This window comes from Propithecus coquereli, unplaced genomic scaffold (genome assembly GCF_000956105.1).
Source record: "Propithecus coquereli isolate 6110/MARCELLA unplaced genomic scaffold, Pcoq_1.0 Scaffold26, whole genome shotgun sequence".
In the NCBI taxonomy this organism is placed as follows: Eukaryota; Metazoa; Chordata; class Mammalia; order Primates; family Indriidae; genus Propithecus; species Propithecus coquereli.
Window position 1 is genome coordinate 7,077,056 of NW_012148174.1, and position 20,905 is coordinate 7,097,960.

General features: G+C 35.4%; 1 protein-coding gene across 1 annotated transcript in view; it reads left to right on the top strand.

The window, feature by feature from the left end:
* Window positions 1-20,905, top strand: part of CCSER1 (coiled-coil serine-rich protein 1) — a 929,337-nt gene that overhangs the window by 162,802 nt on the left and 745,630 nt on the right. The window contains exon 4 of the mRNA XM_012647181.1: window positions 15,624-15,717. Coding sequence (XP_012502635.1) covers window positions 15,624-15,717 — 94 coding nt within the window. The remainder of the gene's footprint in view (window positions 1-15,623; window positions 15,718-20,905) is intronic.

The following is a 20,905-nucleotide window of genomic DNA, read 5'->3' on the forward strand; positions in this document are numbered from 1 at the left end:
TTCCATTAGTCTATGTCTCTATTCCCGTGCCAGTATCATGCTATTTAGTTACTATGGCCTTGTAGTATAGCTTGAAGTCTAGTAAATTGATGCTTCTGAATTTGTTCTTTTTGCTTAAGATTACTTTTGCCATGTGGGGTTTTCTCTGGTTCCATATGAAGCATAGAATTATTTTTTCTAGATCTGTGAAAAATAATGTTGATATTTTAATAGGAATTGCATTGAATCTGTAGATCACTTTGGGTAGTATAGACGTTTTAACAATGTTGATTCTGCCGACCCATGAGCATGGTATGATTTTCCATCTGTTTACATCCTCTGCTGTTTCCTTCCTCAGTGTTTCATAGTTTTCCCTGTAGAGGTCTTTCACTTCCTTAGTTAAATATATTCCTAGGTATTTTATTTTCTTTGGTGCTATTATGAAGGGTATTGAGTCTTTGATTTGGTTCTCGATTTGCCTGTTGTTGGCGTATGGGAATGCTACTGATTTCTGTGCATTGATTTTGTAACCTAAGACTTTGTTGAATTTGTTTATCAATTCCAGTCGTCTCATGGCAGAATCTTTGGGGTTTTCTAGATATAAGATCATATCAGCAGCATAGAGCAATACTTTGATCTCTTTTTCCCCCATTTGGATGCCCTTGATTTCCTCCTCTTCTCCGATTGCTCTGCCTAGGACTTCCAGCACTATGTTGAATAGAAGTGGTGATAGAGGGCAACCACAAAAAACAATGGTGATATAGCACATCTTGTATTATCCTGAATAGAGCTGGAGCCCATTCTAGTAAGTGAAGTATCACAGGAATGGAAAAACAAGACCACATGTGCTCACCATCAAATTGGTACTGATCGATCAATACTTAACTGCACATATGGGAAATAATACTCATGCGGTGTCAGGCAGGTGGGAGCGGGAGGAAGGGATAGGTATATTCACACCTAATGCGTGCGGTGTGCACCGTCTTGGGGATGGACACACTTGAAACTCTGACTTGGATGGGGCAAAGGTTACAATATATGTAACCTAAACATGTGTAACCCCATAATATGCTGAAATAAAAAATAAAATAAAAAATAAAAAATAGAATAAACTTTTCACCCTAAAATATATATTTAAAAGACAAAATAGGAAGAAAATAAATTACAAAAATCAGTCTGAAAGTGTGTTTATATATCACCCATACATATGGGTCTCTGAAAGCTAACATTTTGTTCAGCTACTAATCAATGATCATTTGGAAATCTTTCAATATGCTTGTGCTCTTTAATTTCCATATACTTTTTTAGAGTACAAAGGACTCAGGGGCTTAGTTTCTTCCAGCAGGGAGCTCAAAATCTTCCTGGGAAAAAAGGAAATGCAAAAAGTAAACCAAAGTAAAAACTTAATCTGTGGCTTAATATGACCACATAATTCTGTGGTTTAGGCTAGATAATTTGTTCAATAAAACTTTGAAAATGGAGTAACTCACTTTGAATAGAGCAATAAGAGAAAGTTAAAACTTTGTGCAGCAATGAAATAGTAGCTAATGGGAGAAGAAGGCAATATTGTGAGAAGGAGGATATGAGTGGAGCACAGGAGGGGAAATGTCTAAGTGATGTTGGAGCATGTTGTGGGGTGTTTTATAGGTCATTTTTAAAAGCTAGATTGAGGTTATATTTTATAGGTTTTTGAATGCTGTGTCAAAGCCTGAGAATCAATCCTTCCTTTTATTATAAGCTATTACAAATTTTTTTACAGAAGAGAAGTGATAAGATTAATCTGATGCTTAAATGACATTCATCTGATGGTAGTATGTAGTGTATACTAGAGAAATGAAAGAAAAAAGGAGAGGCAAACTACTGCATTACCCAAGGCATGAGATGATAAGGACCTTAACTTTATTTTTTTAAAAAAAATATTGTAAATCGACACAAAATAATGGCACATATTTATGGGATACATAGTGGTGATGCAATACATATAATGTATCGTGATTAGATCGGGGTGATTAGCATATCCATTTTCTCAAACATTTGTCATTTCTTTGTGTTAGGAACATTCACTATCCTCCTTTCAGCTGTTTGAAACTATATAATCTATTATTGTTAACTATAGTCTTCCTATAGTGCTATAGAACATTAGAATTTATTTTTCCTAGCCAGCTGTAATTTTGTACCAAACTTTAAGTCACAGTACTATTTATGCACTGAACTGTCCATCTGTGCATTCAACACAAAGCTGTTGAGAGTCAACTGATTTTTAGGTAGTGTGTTGATCAAACAGGATTCAAACAGGTATCCTGTCCTCAATTCACCCCTCATGATTAAAGTAACTGTCCTTGGTATGGACTGTGTTTTCAACGATATTTATATAGGGAAAGTCTTAGAAGATATATTATCTCCCTTTGAAACAAAGAACAGGCATGTTTACTACCCATTGTAATTTATTTGAGTTTATAAACTCATGGTTCTTCTCCTGTAATGCAACACCCTGCATGTATAGATGTCCTCCTTTGTGTTTCCCTATGGGAATTAGGACTCTGAACTGGCCAAGAAAATATTGATATTTTGGATACTGCTATAGCCATAACATAGTCCTTTTTCCCTGACCCGGGAGTCTTGTGGCTTCTGCCAACATCCACGAAACTGTGGCAGGCTAACTTGTTAGCTTGCAAATAAGGAAAAATATTAGTCCTTTATAGTTCTTGACAGTTTTGGCTATGAAGATGGGATGATTACAGATAGTTTATTTCTGAAAGAGGATAGATGAGAGCCTCATGGGCGAATTAACAGGATTTGAGGAAAGTCTATAGGAATTAGCAGCAAACCTGTTGACCAGATCAATGGTCAACCAGGCAATAAATTGTCCTCCACTTCATTGCTCTTTTATAAGGAGGAATTGGAAAGTTGGTAGCAGGTTGAGTACTGGCAAGTAGGTATAAAGAAATCTACTTGAACAGTGCTGGGGTTGTTGCAAATGTTCCTCTTTTTTGGAGGGAGTGCAATTCCCTTGATGATCAAATTGAACTGTTGGGATTTGGGCAAGGTTGCAGTGGAGCAAGGAATCTAAAGTGATCTAGTGAGTCAGGCCCTTTGTGAAAATTCTATGTACCGTTTTTGTTGCTGTCACTTATGAATATATAGTAGAAAATTAACGTGTTTGTTATATGCTTATACTTCCCTGTCCAATAAGTGCCCAGGAAAAATCTCCCAATCAGGAGTAATCCATAGAGTAAGGTTAGTACCCTTGAGGCCCTACAACCTAATGACTCTTTCATGCTACAATCACTGTTACTGTTTTGTTGATTGGAATCTCTAGTAAGGGGAAACAACCTCCTCTGATAGGTACCTCTTGGGGTTTTGGACTTGCTGCTGCTTATATAACTACTAGGAACTCCTTTAGAAAAACAGCTATTAGAAAAAAAAAAAGAAAGAAAAACAGCTATTAGATTGCTACTTGGCTCTTGTTAAAACTCAATGCCTGACTCTTGAAGGCCTTGTGATTCTCTGGCCCAATACTCCCATTTTGCCGTAGACCAACTCAACTCAGTGACTAACTAGATGGGAAGGATCCAATAAGTCTTGCTTGCCAAATGGAAATGTTACATTCAAAAATGCAGCTGGTCTGGCCCCAGAGGCATCTCAATTTTGAATGAAAAAGTGCCAATTATCTCTTTGAAGGAAACTTTATGCCCCATCTCCACCAGCTGACTCAAATCTGGTAACTCAATGGGGCCTTTGATTCGCAAAGTGAATCAAAGTGCCTGGGCTGGAGTCAGTGACGATCAGGCTTAGTTGAAATCCAATAATGTCTGCTGGGCTGCAGAAGCTATGGCAACTCTGCACCAGCTATGCAAAGCCAAAAATGCACATGGGTTGCTTTGTTCAATGGGCAGAACTCAAGACTGTTGTCATAGCTATGGCCAATAATTTTTTTGATGAAGATTGTTAGATTTTTACTGACCCTTTGGCAGTTGCAAGTGGCCTAACTAATCTGCCAGTTGGAAAACCAAAGATTCACAAATTAAAGATGGCTTCTCTGGGGCCGTGAAGAGTGGAGACAAATTGCGGCTGCTGATCAAGCCATCGGGCTCACTCATGTAGATATCCACAGTTGGGCTTCTTTCCTGGTAAGACCAGCTGGAATCAAGCTGCTGTTCCAGGTTGCCACCATTTCTGGATCCATCGTTTTACCTGATGTGGCAGCACATCTACCATCATAGACTGGGCACAAAGTAAGGAACCCTGGGTTTCTTATGAGGAGGCTACCACTATGTGCAAGAGTTGTGACTCCTGCCAAAGTGATGTGCTTTTCTTGCATGGTGTGGAAGGTCCCATTGCACAAGGCATTGCCCCCCCCCCCATTCCTGGGGCACTGATGACATTGGACCACTGACTTCCTTTCAGGGCTCTCAGTGGTCCCTCACTGCTGGTGACACTTTTTCAGATTACAGTGTTGTTCCAGTTCAGTCAGCTGACTTTGGCCACACCTTTAGTGCTCATGCAACTAATCATCATCATGTATTTTGCTTTCCAGACTTTTGCAGTTTGACTTTAGTGCTTCTTTTATTATAGAAGTCAGAAAAAATGGGCCCGATAGTTAAGGTATTTAATGGAACACACTCCCTACTGTCCACAGGTATCTGTTATTGAGCTTTGGAATGGCCTCCTCAATAATCAACTCAAAAATATTTCTAATGCTACTCCTTTTACCTCTTCCTGGTCAGTAATCCTATAAGGAAGTTTGGTCATTGAGTGCAGCTATCCCCAGAAAGGGATTCTCAGTTTGGCAACCTCAGTTTGGCCTGGTTGGCCTACTCTCTGAGTACTGTCTCTGCTAAAATGGGATATAATGGAATCAAATTTAATTTTAGTTCATCCACTTGGATTTTTTTGTTGGATTGACATGCTTCTAGATTGAGTGAGTGCACCGCTCTCTAACTGACCCTGGAAAGATCCACATGAACCAACATGGGTGTTACAATGGGTCCGTCTAGGATTTAGGTAAATGCCTTTGCCTTTTCCCACCTGTTCCTTCCAGATGAGAGGGCTAGGCAGGAGTTGGGGATGACTGGAAAAAAAAAAAAGTAAAGTATAGGTACTAGACTGGGACATGTGAATTTTATGGCAGTAGAGCAGCAACAACTCTAGAACCTGGAGAGAGAACAACTTAGACCCTAAGAGGTATAAAAGGAGCAAGGGCCATCAATGATCCTTCCTTTTCAGAACCACACGCAGATCCTCATGGAGGAAAAGACTGTTGTGGAGTCATCCTACTGCAATATCCTTAAATTTAAGGGAATGCTGGGTCCATCATGCCCCACCAGATGGGCTCTGACCATGGTTTGATAATCATTGTCCTTAACCTTACTGAGAAGTCTGTTGGATAGAGCTGGGATGGCCCCAGAGTTTGCACCTCTCATGCAAAACATTTGGCAAACTTCTGGATGTCTTCCATACCCTGATTTCAGCAGCTGTCTCTCAGTCATGTTGTAGGGCAGACAAATGCCACCTACCTGGTGGCATGGACATCAAGACAGGTTAGACTGATTTTCCTCAGGAAGTCCCTCCAAAAACAAGAACTAGATTTAGTTATTTAAATTTAACCGTAAGGCTTGCCAGCCAGCTGGGAGGGCATGATAGAGGCACTGCCAACCTGTGTCCCCCACTTGGGGAAGAACAACATTATAAAAACATTTTTGTTTCAGAGGCATCATTTATGGCCCTGGAGCTGTACATTTTGTGTAGAAGCCAGGAATTAATTTGACTCCTTTCTGAAAGCACAGCTGTATGCATTATAGTGGTGATCATAAAAGACCTTCAGGTGTTTAAGGAAACCCCACCAGTAGATTACATAGCCCTCAGATGACTGCAGAGATCTCTCCAAATTAGGCTGCCTGTAGTTACTCAGGGGATTTTCTTGGAAGTATAAATTGTTCGTTAACCCTCTATGGAGTTATCCTTAAGATGTGATTCACCAATTTGAAAATATGGTACAAAATTTCTCCCTGCCTTCAGCTGCAGAAATCAATGAAATAGCGTTGGCTCTTCAAGGCATTCAGGTCAGCCTCAACTAACTGGCCAGGGTAATTATAGATGAAAGATTTGCCTTGGACATTCTCCTTTCCTGCCAAAGCTGAGTCTGTACAATTTCTAATACTTCTTGTTGTACCTTGATTAATGCCTGGGGTCATGTGAAAAGGTCAATAAAGAAAGCCACCTGACTTTCTAAGGCAGTCCCTGATGGGTTATAGGATTTGTTCAGCTGTTTGTGTCTGGAACCCTTAAGCGGATTGAATGTTTGAGTTCAATACTTCTGTTGCTGCTCAGGGTCCTATTGTTAGTAGCCTTAATTAAATGCTTTATGGGACAAATTGAGTGGATTTAGTCCCCGCCTGTTAATCAGAGTGGTTGATGGGGTGGTGTAACCATGGGAAAATGCTCCAAGAGTTAAGATGCTATAGAAAAGAGTTGGGTATTGTTAAGACACAGTTTTCCATGGATTTCTCATACTTATGCACTTTTGTAAGGAGAGGCACTTACCGAGTACATTTTTTAAGGATATTTGTATAGCAAACAGACTTGGAAGATACAGTGCCTCCCTCCAGAATGAACAGCTAGGTGTGCTTGCTGCTCGTAATCAAAGGTGTGTATTCCACTTGCACTGTACATGCAGGGCTTGACTCCTGTAACCCAACCCAGAGTGTGTGCAAATATTACCTGGCTCTTTGTGTTGGCCTATGGGAACTCAGGGAACTGGCACAAAAAATTGATGTCACTCTGGCTAATGTTATTGGTGTAAGAATGTTTTTTTGTGTGTCTTGTGTCTTATTCTAGAATACACAAAACTGTGGTAAACCAAGAGCTTGCAGATTGGGTAAAATTTTAGACACTTCACAAACACTTCTTCACAGACACATTATTTTTGAAGTTATAAAATAATATTAATGTGGTGTTAAAACTAATTTTCAGAGAGGGGATTCAATTCCACCAACATTTAAGACTAGGTAATAAAATCTCATTTTTACTGAAATTTAGCTCCATAAGATGCATTGCTGTTTAAAATCTGAACATGTGCCAAGCTATCAGTCAACACTGTATAACACCAGTATAATTAGGTAGAAGTGCTAAATAAATTGTGTATAATCTGTGTATCAGAATCCTCAGTCATTCTAATGGAAAATGGATTATACTAACAACATGTAAATACAAAAGAACAGTGGTCTCCAAGGAAAATATCAGTAGCACATCAGAATCTGTTAATTTGCTGAGGAAATAACATCGGAGAGCAGGAACCAAACCAAATAACCAGAAAATACATGCCCTACTTTTTTTTCTTTTTTTTTCCTGAGACAAGCAAGGTCTTACTCTGTTGCCTGGGCTAGAGTGCAGTGGTATCATCATAGCTCACTGCAACCTCAAATTCCTGGGCTCAAGCGATGCTCCATGCTCAGCTTCCAGAGTAGCTTGGACCACAGATGTGTGCCACCAGGCCTAGCTAATTTTCTGTAGAAACAGGCTCTTGCTATTGCCCACTTTTTAGCAATGCAAATATTGCTAAAGTTGTAATAATAGAACTTAAATTAACTAACTTGTGAATATCATGTTCTTCTAAGGTTTAAGAAACCCAGTGTAACTCAGTGTAAAATTTCATAATAGATCTGATTGTAACTAAGATGAGCATTTTTACAGAGATTAACAAAATATAGAGAATCTCCATAAAGGGCATAGAATATTAGTTGGACCTTGATGGAAGTGTAAATAAAAGAGAAATTTGGATAAATTTGCAACTTTGAAAAAGAAAGGAAATGTCAAGGAAATTTAAAAGGTTAGACTTTTTTTTTTTTTAACATTGTTAAACAGCACAGAAAAGTATCATTTTATGTGAAACGAATTATAGTTAGGGAAAGCAGAGGATCATGGATGGTTTGGTCAAATTTACCCTTACTTTAAAGAGTAAGGAATTATAGCCCAAATAGGCTAGTTAATTTATTTGAGATCCCATAGAAAATACTAAAAATGGGAGCATATCTGTTTAGGAAGTTATAAGGAAACCAGTCTAGACCTCTCTTTCAACACTATCCATGCTCACTTATATTCAAACATCTACTAAAATCCTAGTAGCCTTCAAAAAATAGCTCTTAGTATTTAAGAGGATTATCTTCAATATCACCAACCATACGAGCGTGTGCATACACACGTGAAGGGAAGCTTAGTGGGGAAAGTTTTACGTTTCAGGCAAAATCTTGTTTGAATCTTGGTTCTGCCCACTTCCTTGTGTTATGGGCTTAGCCAAGCTATTTCATTGTTTTAACCTTCGAGTTTTTCATCCATAAAACAATATATGCCTTTCTGGCTGTAGGATCCATTGAGAAAATATTTTTCTTACAAAGCACTTTTGGCAGAGCAGACAGGGTGATTTTCCTAAAATGAATACCTGAACATGTCACATTCCAATGATTTCTAAACACTTTACCAGCCTGAAAGGTGGCATCTGACTTGGACCTTGCGTTCCTCTCTAACCTCCCCTTGTATCACTCTGCCTCTCCTCTATGCTCCAACCATTCCAGTCTTCTCCCCGCCCCAATAAGGGACCAAGCTCACAACTACTTTAGATGATTTGCAGCTGCTGTTTTCTCTGTTGGGAATGTTTTTTCTTCTGATTTTCAAATGCCTGCTTCTTATCATTCTTAGCCCAAAAGACACCTTTAGAAGGGCTTTCCCCACCCACCTAATGTAAAGTAGCTGCCTCCTGCGACTAGTATTATATTAATCTTTTAAATAAAATATAGCATTTATCAGTAGCTAAAATTGCCTTATTTATTTGTTTGTATATTTGTTGATTGTCTAGACTAGGAAACCTTTTTCTATTGTCCATTGTTCAGAACTTAAATTGGCATTTGGTAAGCTTTCGATAAATACTGTTGAATAAGAGAATAAATTAATTTTTATTACCAGAATTATGCATTCAATGTGGAAAATTGGGGAAAAAGATATAGAAAATACACAATAAAGCTGTAACCTGGACAATATACATAACATTTTGGTTATTTTAACATTATGTTACCTTAGTAGATTATTTGTTTATATATTATTGTTATTGTTTAAAAATAAATATTGATTTAAAAAAATTAAACACTCTGATACTTCCTACTTGCAGATATGGCTCTGAAATCTAACAAAGTAGAGAATGACTCATTTCTCTTTTGTATTTAGGCTTAAATAATTTTAAGATTAAATTAGATCAAAGCTATGCAGAGTCTATGGAAGCATAGTGTATGTGTCGTGAAGAATTTGCCATTTCTCCAAAAGAGGTCTGTCTTTTGCCCTCTTCTTCTGGGTGGTAATCCACATCATACCTGACAGGAGTATCTTTGTTTAGAATGGAGCCTGCCCACAGTGGATCTTAGGGTGGGCTTGCCACACATGGTAGTCTTAGAGTACAGGCTGGCCAAGTCAGAAAGACCAACCATCTGATTTAGGATGGAGGTTGTGGGTCGTGCTCTATCAGTCAGCCTGGAGGCCGAGATTAACCACAGAGGCAATTAATCATATTTGTGTAAGGAAGCCCCAAGAAAAACTCTGGACCCTAAAGCTTTGGCAAGCTTCCCTTTTTGGCAGTGCTCCATGTGTATCATCATACATCAATGCCAGGAGGGTAATGTATCCCGAGCACAACAGAAGCTTTACATTTGAATTCTCCCAGACTCTACCCTATGCATCTCTTCCTTTAGTTGATTTCTGACCTGTACCCTTTCCCCATGCTAAGCCATAACTATGAGTATAATAGCTTTCAGTGAGTTCTCTGAGTCCTTTAGTGAATTAATGTATTGGAGGGTGGTTGTGTGAACCCTCTAAACTTGCTGTTGGTTTCAGAAGCAAGGGAAGTCTTGGAAACTGTGCTCTCAGACTTTGCGGTTTGGCTGGCTCTGGCTAGTATATCATCATGGGAAAGAAGCTCTAAGTTGTCTTATGAATTTTAGCATTTCAGACTTGGATGGGTTGCAGGGAATACATATTACAACATTTCATTCCATGGAAGAGCATCAGGGAGTTTATGATTTGCTTCATAAACAGTTAACAGAGCTGGTTTGGTGGCTGGTCAAGGTTAGAAAGCAGGTTTATCAGTCTCACTATTTTGGGTTTCCCACTATATACTGTGTTACTTGACACAAAATTAATGTAAGTATCATTTGAATATATTTGATTCCTATTTTAAAAATATTATGATAACGATTAACTTATAAATCAGTAAGCAGTTCCATCAATCTCATAGTATTCTAAACCTAGAACGAAATCTGTGTCTTAGTTACAGGAAAAGTATCCATGCCATACCTAAAAATATACTTGTTTTTTTAGTACAGCAGCTATCTTTACCAAGAAGGTAATGATTTTGCTTTATGGTTAACATTATGGTGACTGGTTTAACAAGGTTACATATTAGGTTCCCTTTGGCAAATTCTGATTCAGCATATAATGAAATAGTAAAGTGATAGGAGACCCATACTATTTAATTATACACAACGATAATGGTGAAAAATAAGTATTTCCAGTGAGGCTGAAATGACAACTTTGGGGAACAAAGCATAAACTCAGAAATTATAAGACAACTAAGCTAATGTAGGGCTAGCAATTAAAAGTCCTTAAGAATTCCTCTGTATTACACACGAGTACTTTTTCTGGATAATATACTTTTATCAAAACATCTAATAGTTTTTAAAAATTGATGAAGAAAACTATTGTTCTTCATTAAAATAGTTTGGCAACAGGACATCTTATTTCCAGATAATTAAATGAGATGTAATTATCACATAATAACATAATAATGAAATATTATTAGTTAAGTGAGATATTATTTTTCTGTATATTACAGTGATACAACACTAAAGATTCTGAAAGCATAAAAACTGTCCGCTCAGATGCAGCAGAAAGAGTGAGATAGTCATAAATGTTTTCAGCACTCCTCTAGTAGGAAGTAAAGTGAATAGTCCATATTTACCCCTGGGCAAATATATTCTACTTAATATAGTACAGTTGGTGATATTATATTCCATGAAGCCCAGCACATACTGTACATAAAAGCCAGTTTTTTAGAGAAAAGCTCTTTAACTTTCCTATCATTATCACACAGCATATTTAAAACACCTATTGTAAGTAGTGTTGTACAAAAGAAGCCTTCGACGGGCCAAGCTGCGTAGGTACCATAGAGTCTGGAAATTGACCTAGAACAGCCCACTAAGACACAAGTCATGGAACTCCCAACTGCCCAATCAAAGTGGTTCCATGGGGACGTCTAAGCCACAGGGAGGTTCCAGTAAAGTATAGATCCATTACCTTGTATTTGCTCTTAAGCATTTGAGGCACTCAGCAAAGGTGCAATGAAGAATATGTAAATGGAATTTTTAGAAAACAATATGTTTTGTTAAAGTTTGCAGGAGTCTATTTTGGAGAGGTAGATAGAGATCATACTGCAGGGTTTTGAGTGCCAAGGGATTTAGTATTTTAGTATTCTGCAGAACATACCATTGCCATCTTTGTGTATTAGGCAAAGAGGGAATATATACAAATGAATACTTTAATGAGAGTAATCTCAGGGTAGTGTGTAGAAAGAATTATACATTAGAAATGAGGAACTGGAATGTTTGTTAACAAAAGGATGACAGAGATACCCATTAGGCTATAATGAAGTACTCTTCGTAACTGGAATATATAATTCCCCTAGTACACAAAGAAGAATGAAGGTTAGAGATAATGACCTTTCCCTAATATTTTTTTAAAAATACTAGAGTTCCAAATATTTTCATTGTCTTATTGTTTTCCCCATTTTCATGTTCATCACCTACCAGTTACCCTCAGTGTAATCATGGAATTTTATGGAGAAATGTTGCTTTGATTGGAATTAAGGCTATTTAATAAGGAATATTTAAGTGTTGCTTTATTAACGGTGACACAAACTGATGTAGTCAGGTTTAGAGTCAAGGACACGGTGTCTGTGACCTTGGTTCTACTTTGTCATGAAAACAGAACCCTGAAAGACATCATTTTTGGTTTTTTCTCTAATATTTTAAATGATGAGAAGAAAGTTACCATAAATTTTTAGATGAACAGCAATCATTACATTTTAATTTTGAATTATTAAAGTTTTCTAATTGGGTAAGAAATTTATACTCTCTAGTTTTCTATTTTTATTACTTAATATTTAATTTATTCCTGTGCATAGATTAAAATGGAAATGTTTAAAGTTTAATTTTAAATTTTGTATGAATTCTGATATTGGTTTAAAATTGATATAAAATGTTATATGAATCCATATAAATGTTAACTTTTTATAAACAGTGAAATATAGCATATAATATTGCTATTAATATATTTTATGCTATAATATTGTTTTGGTATTTTAATATTGTGCTACTTGGAATAACTCATGGGATCATCTACCTTTTATTAGTATAAGAGAAAGAGTTAGCAACTCTGGACATAGCTTTTAGAATCTTATTTTGCTAAATATTTTCACATTTAAATAAAAAATGCACAATAATCAAAACTAATATTCTCCTTTGCACACATTTACAGTGACAATATATTATTTTTGATGAATAACATAAGATCTCCATTCATATTTTTAAAGTGTATGTTTTTGGACTTGTGGTGGGAAGCTTTCTGAGTAAGGATTGATAAAGTTTAGACACATTTTTGAAAATATTTACTAAAAATATATTTTGAGCTGTACAAACCATAAGGTAAATCAATACTTAGCAAAGAGCAAGTGGAAACACTTTGTGGCTGCTGTGCTGAAAGCTGAAGGTAATTCTATCCTAAGGATGGAGTATGCTTTCTTAACCCAACCTGCAAATCACAGCCAAACAACTATTCTCAGAACAGTAATTATATAATAAAATATTGCCACGTTATTGCTCTTTCCAAACAATAGCAGTGAAATCACATTATTAAAATATGTACATTATATATATTATTTTCTCTTCTCTACTGCATATGTAGGTGTGTACAGCTCAACTTTTTTTTTTGAGACAGAGTCTCACTGTGTTGCCCGGGCTAGAGTGCCGTGGCGTCATCCTAGCTCACAGCAACCTCAAACTGCTGGGCTCAAGCGATCCTCCTGCCTCAGCCTCCCGAGTAGCTGGGACTACAGGCATGCGCCACCATGCCCAGCTAATTTTTTTTTTCTATATATTTTTAGTTGTCCAATTAATTTCTTTCTAATTTTAGTAGAGATGGGGTCTCGCTCATGTTCAGGCTGGTTTCGAACTCCTGAGCTCAAACAATCCGCCCGCCTCGGCCTCCCAGAGAGCTAGGATTACAGGTGTGAGCCACCGTGCTCGGCCTACAGCTCAACTTTTAACAACTGTATGTACCCAGTCTGTTCCATGCCCTCTCTTTGATGATGTCACTTTGATGATCTTGTCACATGTACACCTCTTATTTTTTGCAATTTATCTTTCTGGGATAATATTTACTTAAGGATCCTTACCAAGTGAGTTGACTGTATCTTATTTCCCCAAGTAAAAATGCAGGTATTATTAATTGTAAGGCAAGTCTCAGAATGTGTTTTTAGACTCGAACGTGGAAATTTGACTGAGGGTCTTCTGCGGTGACTTACTATGCCATCATTTTTTGATGAAAAAATAGTGTTTCTTTTGAGTCAATCTGTAGAAACTTCTATGATTAGAAAAACGGAGAAAGAAACATATATTGCAGCAGCACCTGATCGTAATGTAGGGTGACTAGAAGAAGAATGCAGACTTGACTGTAATTGTGTTATTAATTTGAATAATTCACTCCTCACTTTTAGACCAAGTAATAATCAGAGCAGTTTATACCATGCCAGCTAACTAGTACATAAAGAACCACTGATGCCCAGAACAACATGTCAGATCTTGCCTTTTGTTTTAAGCCTATTTGGATAGCCCTTTGACAAAAATATAACAGCATAGAAAAACAATTAATAATTTCTTAATAATGCCACAATTAATGACTATTTTGATAATTTAATCATCTTTTTTGAGGGAATTCTTTCTTCTATAAAGCAGTATTTCCTTGTGTAGTGACATGTCTCAGCTTCCTTTATTTTCAGCAGGATCATAATTATTATCTATTTTGCAATAAAGAGATAAATGAGGCTAATGAGTTCTTTTAGAACGGGCTTTATGGAATGGTTACATCTTAATGGAGTGATTAGAGATATTTTTCTCAACTTTGTAGCTTCGGAAATTCAGTTTTATTATTCCAGCCAATAGGAACCAGGCTCTGAAAAATTGATTCACGCTAACCAAACACATTAGACTGATTTATAAATGATAATACTTATTTTATTTATTTATAAAAGAGATTGGTATTTCTTTACTAGAATACAGTTACCCGTAAGACCTATGAGGAAAGAAACCATGCCTGTTAGGTTCATTGTTATATCCCTAGAGCTTAGAAAATTAATTTTTAATTACTTCACTAATAATTATTTAGTTTATTCTTAATGGCTCTTGATATCAAGTCATTTGGGAGATTACATGAGTAATCAGTATTGCTAAAAGATTTTTAAATGACTGCTTAGAGAATACTTAGTAATATTTGTGTTTGGTTTAATGTGCAATTTACTAATCTTATGGCTTTAGTTAATAGTTAGCATTTCCTTACAGTTAAACAATCTGCTCTTCTCAAAATACCCACATTTAGTCTTACGTATCAATAATTTTAAATATGTATTAAATAAAATTTTGATGACCTTTAAATATTGGTTTAAATTTCATATAAGCAAATTCTTCCCCATGTATAATTGAAATACTAAGTCTAACATATCAATATATCTTAAATGCTTTAATCACTTTTATTTCTTCCTTTTATAAATGTGTGTTTACTTTTTATGATTCTATGACATTTTAAATTCACAAATAAAAAATGTGTGGATTTATAATATGCAATGTGATGTTTTGATGTATGCATGCACTGTGAAATAATTAAATCACATCAATTTTATTGGGTAAATTATTTCTGCTCAGTTATCATTCCACTAATTAACATGTCTATCACCTCACATACTTACCATGTTTTTGTGTTGAAAACATTTTACTCTTTTAGCAATTTTCAAATATACAATACATTATGATTAACAACAGTCACCCTAATGTACAGCAGCTCTCTGTAATTTATTTATCCTGTCTAACTGCAACTGTGTACCCTTTGACCAACATCTCCCCATTCCACACAAACCTAAGCCTCTGGCAACCATCTCTGGTAAACCACCATTTCCGCGTCTATGAGTTCAACATTTTTAGATTTCCACATGTAAGTGAGACCATGCAGTATTTTTCTTCTGTGCCTGGCTTATTTCACTTAGCAAAATGTCCTCCACATTCGTTCATGTCGAAAATGACAGTGTTTCCTTCTTTTAGCCACATTTAAAGAAGAAAAGTGTACGTATTACAATGCTGCCAAACCAAATCTATTACTTCTTGGAATTTTTTATTGGACTGATAATTTTAAAGCCCATAAAAATTAAATAATTTCTGGGATTCAATTGATACTTTTCATTCTGATCTTGAGTTGCTTCTGCTTCATGGCTTCTGCATGTAAATATTTCCTTAGTTCTTCAGTGTTTTGGTTGCTAACTATTGGTTTTGCTTTTCCTTCAGGATGTTTTGAATAATTTGGGTTCTTGTGAACTGGATGAAGATGATCTAATGCTTGATCTAGAATTTTTAGAGGAACAGAATCTTCATCCTCCAGGTAAGTGTTAAACAAATGCATAATATCATGCAACTCTGATCTTAGTCAATCAGCTTTCATTGATAAGCTGAATACTGAGGCTGCCTGTAGTCTTTTCTGTCCTCAGTTTTTATAGTCTGTGTGCCAGGAACATGCTAGGTACCCTGGATACATGATTCTGGTGTCTTAAATAATTTTAAAGTCCATTATGGAAATATAAATCCAATTGGAAGATAATTATAAAATAAAAAACTATAAAACAAGAATCCCTCTAAAGAAGGAAATATTCTAATTGAATACTTAATAATAAAAAAGTTAATATTTTCTTTTTTTGTGGAAGAAAACGATGATTACAATCTCATTATTCATTTATTTTATATAACCAAATGGAAGTTTTGTGGATCTAGATTTCTGTTTCAAATCTTAGCCACTTCAATAATAACCACATAGGTTAATGTTGATGCAATAAAGTTGGCCTCAAAATTAATAATTACCAATAGCAACCACATAAACACACACATGTAGAGTTATAGTATGAGATAAATAAATTTGTGTTAATGAATTAATAAGGGAGCTCAGTTTATTTGTAATAGTTTAAATTTATATTAAAGTATAAAATGTCATGTCTCCAAATTCCAAAATAACTCTCTTTGAAGTACATTATAGGAATTATTTGTTCATTCAAATTTAGATATTTGACAGCAAAGGTAACCTTTTACACTTAGTTTTTTGTTGCTAATAATGCCTTCAGCACAGTCATTTTCAAGTAGAAATAGCATTCAGCTAGACCTACGGCATAAATTTAAGAAAATCAGCCTCATGGATCTTAGTGTTCTTATTTTTAACTTGTAGAAGTTAGATATAATCTCTACAGTTATTTTCAGCTTTCACATTTTATGATGAATTTTTGTTTATGCAGTATATTTATATCATAGATAATATCATATTAATAATTGTCAGAAGAAGGCAATAAGGATATTCATATTTTCTTACATTTTATTTTAGTCTAATATCTAGCAAGAACTTGCTTTTTAAATTTTTTTAGTTGAATACCAATTTAGGATAAAAATTTCTTAGGACATTCTTCCTGCAGTTGATTTGACAGATATTCTTTTAAAAATGTAGGTACTTTTATGTACATAGTTTCTACAATTATGTCGTTCATGTGTATTTGTCTTAAAAGAGTTATACGTGCTAGGAATGTGAACAGGTATACGCCTTTGAAGGTAAATTTGTCAATATCTAAAAAACGATTTACCTTTAGATTCAACAATCCAACTTGTAGATATCTAAGCCTATGATAGTGGCAAAATACAGAATAACGTATGCTTATATAGAACTATTCATTGCAAAATATTAGTAATAGCAAAGTATTGGAAACACTTCAAATATTCATCCATAGGACACAGTGAATGTATAATGGTGTATTAAGCAGTCATAAAAGGAATGAGGAAGGTGTCGACATCTGCCATGGCATGATTGTAAGGATATATTGTTGATGGAGAACTTTACAAAGGTGGAATAGACTGGGAATGCCTAAACTCACTGATCAATCTCCTAGTATCACTAAAAGTGCAAGAAATAGGTATTTAGTTCCTCTTGATGCAACGCTGAGTGGAATACACACACCACCTCTGAAGTGTTCTTGCTCCCTGCCCTCCCTCCCACACGTTTCCTATAAGTACTAAAATCGACTCAAGTAGATTGAACTTTGATTTTATAGGAAATATAAGTGGAAAGAAAGAAAATATTAAATGGCATGCAAGATTGCTGGCAACCAGATATAGGATGTAGACAATTCTATAGGAAAAGTGGTCTGGTTTCTTCAACAGATTAAATGCCATGGTAAAAGGGGACTGGTGAAAGTTGTAAGTTAAAAGAAGCAAATGCATTTGGCATCCTTGTTGGCATAATTATTTAAAAATCTACAAAGTATTTGTATTAAGTTGTTTCTAAGTTAATCAGAGGAATTTTAGGATTGACTGAATTATACAGAATTATAGTTTATTTTGTTGGGTGTTGCAATGGTACTTTGTTTTGTTTTTTTAAGAAAAACTCTATAGAGATGTATGTGGTTGAAAAAATATACCTGGAATTTGCTTTAATGAACAAGTATGGGAGAGGCAATAGTTGAAACAAATTGGACAAATTGTTGAAAATCATAAAATTTGGGCATAGATGCATGGGGTGAAAGGGTCATGGATTATATTAGAGACTGCTCATATTGAGTGATTTAATATGCAAAGAGACATTTTAGGGTGGGCGCGGTGGATCACGCCTGTAATCCTAGCTCTCTGGGAGGCCGAGGCGGGCGGATTGTTTGAGCTCAGGAGTTCGAAACCAGCCTGAGCAAGAGTGAGACCCCGTCTCTACTAAAAATAGAAAGAAATTAATTGAACAACTAAAAATATATAGAAAAAACTAGCTGGGCATGGTGGCATATGCCTGTAGTCCCAGCTACTTGGGAGGCTGAGGCAGGAGGATCGCTTGAGCCCAGCAGTTTGAGGTTGCTGTGAGCTAAGACGACGCCACGGCACTCTAGCCCAGGCAACACAGTGAGACTCTGTCTCAAAAAAAAAAAAAAAAAAAGCAGAGACATTTTAAAGGGTAATAGAATGCATAATAAATTTATGTGTATTAGTATTCATGCACTCTTAATCATTGTTGGTTTGTGTACTACTTGCAGTATGAGCAGTAAGAGCTAAGACACGTCAACCAGGCCAAGTCAAATGTCAGAACAGCACAAACAAAAAAGTCAATTTGAGCTGTGTGGTTCAAGGTCTGTGTCATAGAAGTGCTGATAAAAGTAGATATTTAGGTATTTACCCATATATTCTATCATGTTGTTGTTGAATTTTGTGCCTATGACTATATTTACCTTGGTAAAAATATTAATCATTGTACTCATAATAGATCTGGACATCTTTTAACATAGTTTTAATTTCATTCTTTGCTATCTGTATTTTCATCTAAAAGTGAGTGGTAAATTTGCAGTTTGATTTAAAATGTTTGTTTTTTGACCATCATTCTGAATAATTAGAATAGTTTCATAAATCCTTTGAGTATATGTGTATCTGTGGAGTCCCAAATTCATTTCTAGAGGGAGAAGTAATACAAATAATAGTACAGATAAAATATATGTTTTGCGGTGCAGCAAGTGGGTATTATCATATTTTATAAAAGCTGGAAAGAATAATTTCAATGAAAGAAAGGAATATGAATTCAAAGTGAGTCCCCAAAAGGAAAATAGCCTTGAGGAGAAAAAAATAAAAGCAGTTATTCTGAATAATATACTCTAATCTTGGCATTATCTATTTTTATATTTGTAAATTCTAATATAAAAGCTAAGAGTTTAGATTCAAAACATTTTAGATTAAAAATGTATCTTTTATTACATTTTTTTGAACTAATGCTTAAATCTCTTTTCTGGAAAATATTCTTTGTGAAATAGTTAATATGTATCTTGTTTCAAATATAAGAGTATCAATTTTTTAAAATATTAGACATTTCTGTTTTCCCTGTGGTAAAATATTATATTTAGTTTCTCCATTTAATCATTTATAAAGTATATATGATCAAATACAGTGATTTTTGTATTAGAAAATATGAGATACTATCATTTATCCCTTGGTAAACTAAAAAGTATATTCGTGACCCTTCCCACTTTTTATCTGTCTTCGCTTTTGTATTCATGTTGGTATGGTGGTGTTTTTGCCACAAATTGAGTCATGCAAGATGTTAGTGATGAGGTTTGTTATATATACCTCAACATTGTTCTGGAACAAATACATGTTAATGAAATTACTAGCATTTGGTATTTCTAAGACTCAAATAAGTGACCTTAAAATTTTTTTCACAGTGAAATCTGTTTTGAACTATGCAATCTGTCATAGGATCAATGCCAGTAATATGTTTTTGTTTATTTTTTCTGTATATAGTTTTGCATATATGTGTCTAGGATATTTTTCTATTCACTTAAGCATCGTGCAAAATATTCATAACACAAGATAAGATAATAATTATTTGAGAAAAATAGTATAACAATAAAATAAGGATAGGAAAAATAAGATGACACCATGGGTAAAGTTAGCACACAACATGTTTACCAGTACTATGACAGTGAGTTCAAAATGTTATTCTGAGTGTCCTATTAGCGTATGTGAAGAAAGAAATTAATCAGTTGCACAATTAAAAATATATGGCATTGATCAGTCAGTGAACATATTTTTTAAAATAAAGGAATTCTTGTTACTAAGAACTACAAGATATTTTCTCACATATCTTCATAAGGTACATGTGATTTGATATCAGGAATGATTTCCTTAGTAGCCCCCTTCAGTACAAGCTGGTGGTATCATGCCACCAGCTCAACAAAAGCATGGTGCCACATCAGTGCAGCAAAAGCTTGGAGCTTTATAAGGATCTTGCTTAATCCAAAAATAAAATCCTATTCCTAATCCATAGTTCATATTCCTTAGATAACTTTAATGTAAAATATAGTTAATGTTGTCAAGCATTTTACTCAGATGTCAGGTAATTACCATAAAGTCCAATAGAGTATCTGATGTTAAGCAATATTATTTCCTGATGAATCTGCCAAAATGAACTGTTGGTAAATGTAATTCTTAGGCAACTGACTAAGATGATTTTTTTGCAAATGGATGTTATCAAAAAGCTGGTTAAATTTTGAACAATGGCTATGCTAAATAAGAATTTGGGTTTTGGTTTTGGAACACTTAATCTTTAGCTATTCATTTCACAATAAACTAGAACATGGTCATGTTTCTATTTAGGCTACTCATTCATAGGATTGTTTGTCTTCATAGTGGCAGAAGCTGATGAGAAACTTGCACCTAGATAATGTGAGAGTGGTGCAACATTATTCATTGAATGAGTTGAAAGGAAAGAAAGCACATATTGGTGCTACCTGTTTGGAATATATTCTTTAGAATACTGTTTCTTCAATTCTTACCTTGGCTTCTGTGTTACTACTAGAAGTAGGTTTTGCATAATCATTAGCAGTTAGTATCTGGGATCTAAGCTGATGGGAGCAGAACAGTAGTTGCAGGGGCTGTGGGTGGAGGAAATGAGGAGATGTTGGTCGGAGGATACAACCTTTTAGTTATAAGATGAACAGCGTGAGTGGTGATGGATGTGTTAATTTGATTGTGGTAACCATGGCACAATATGTGTGTATATTAAATCATCA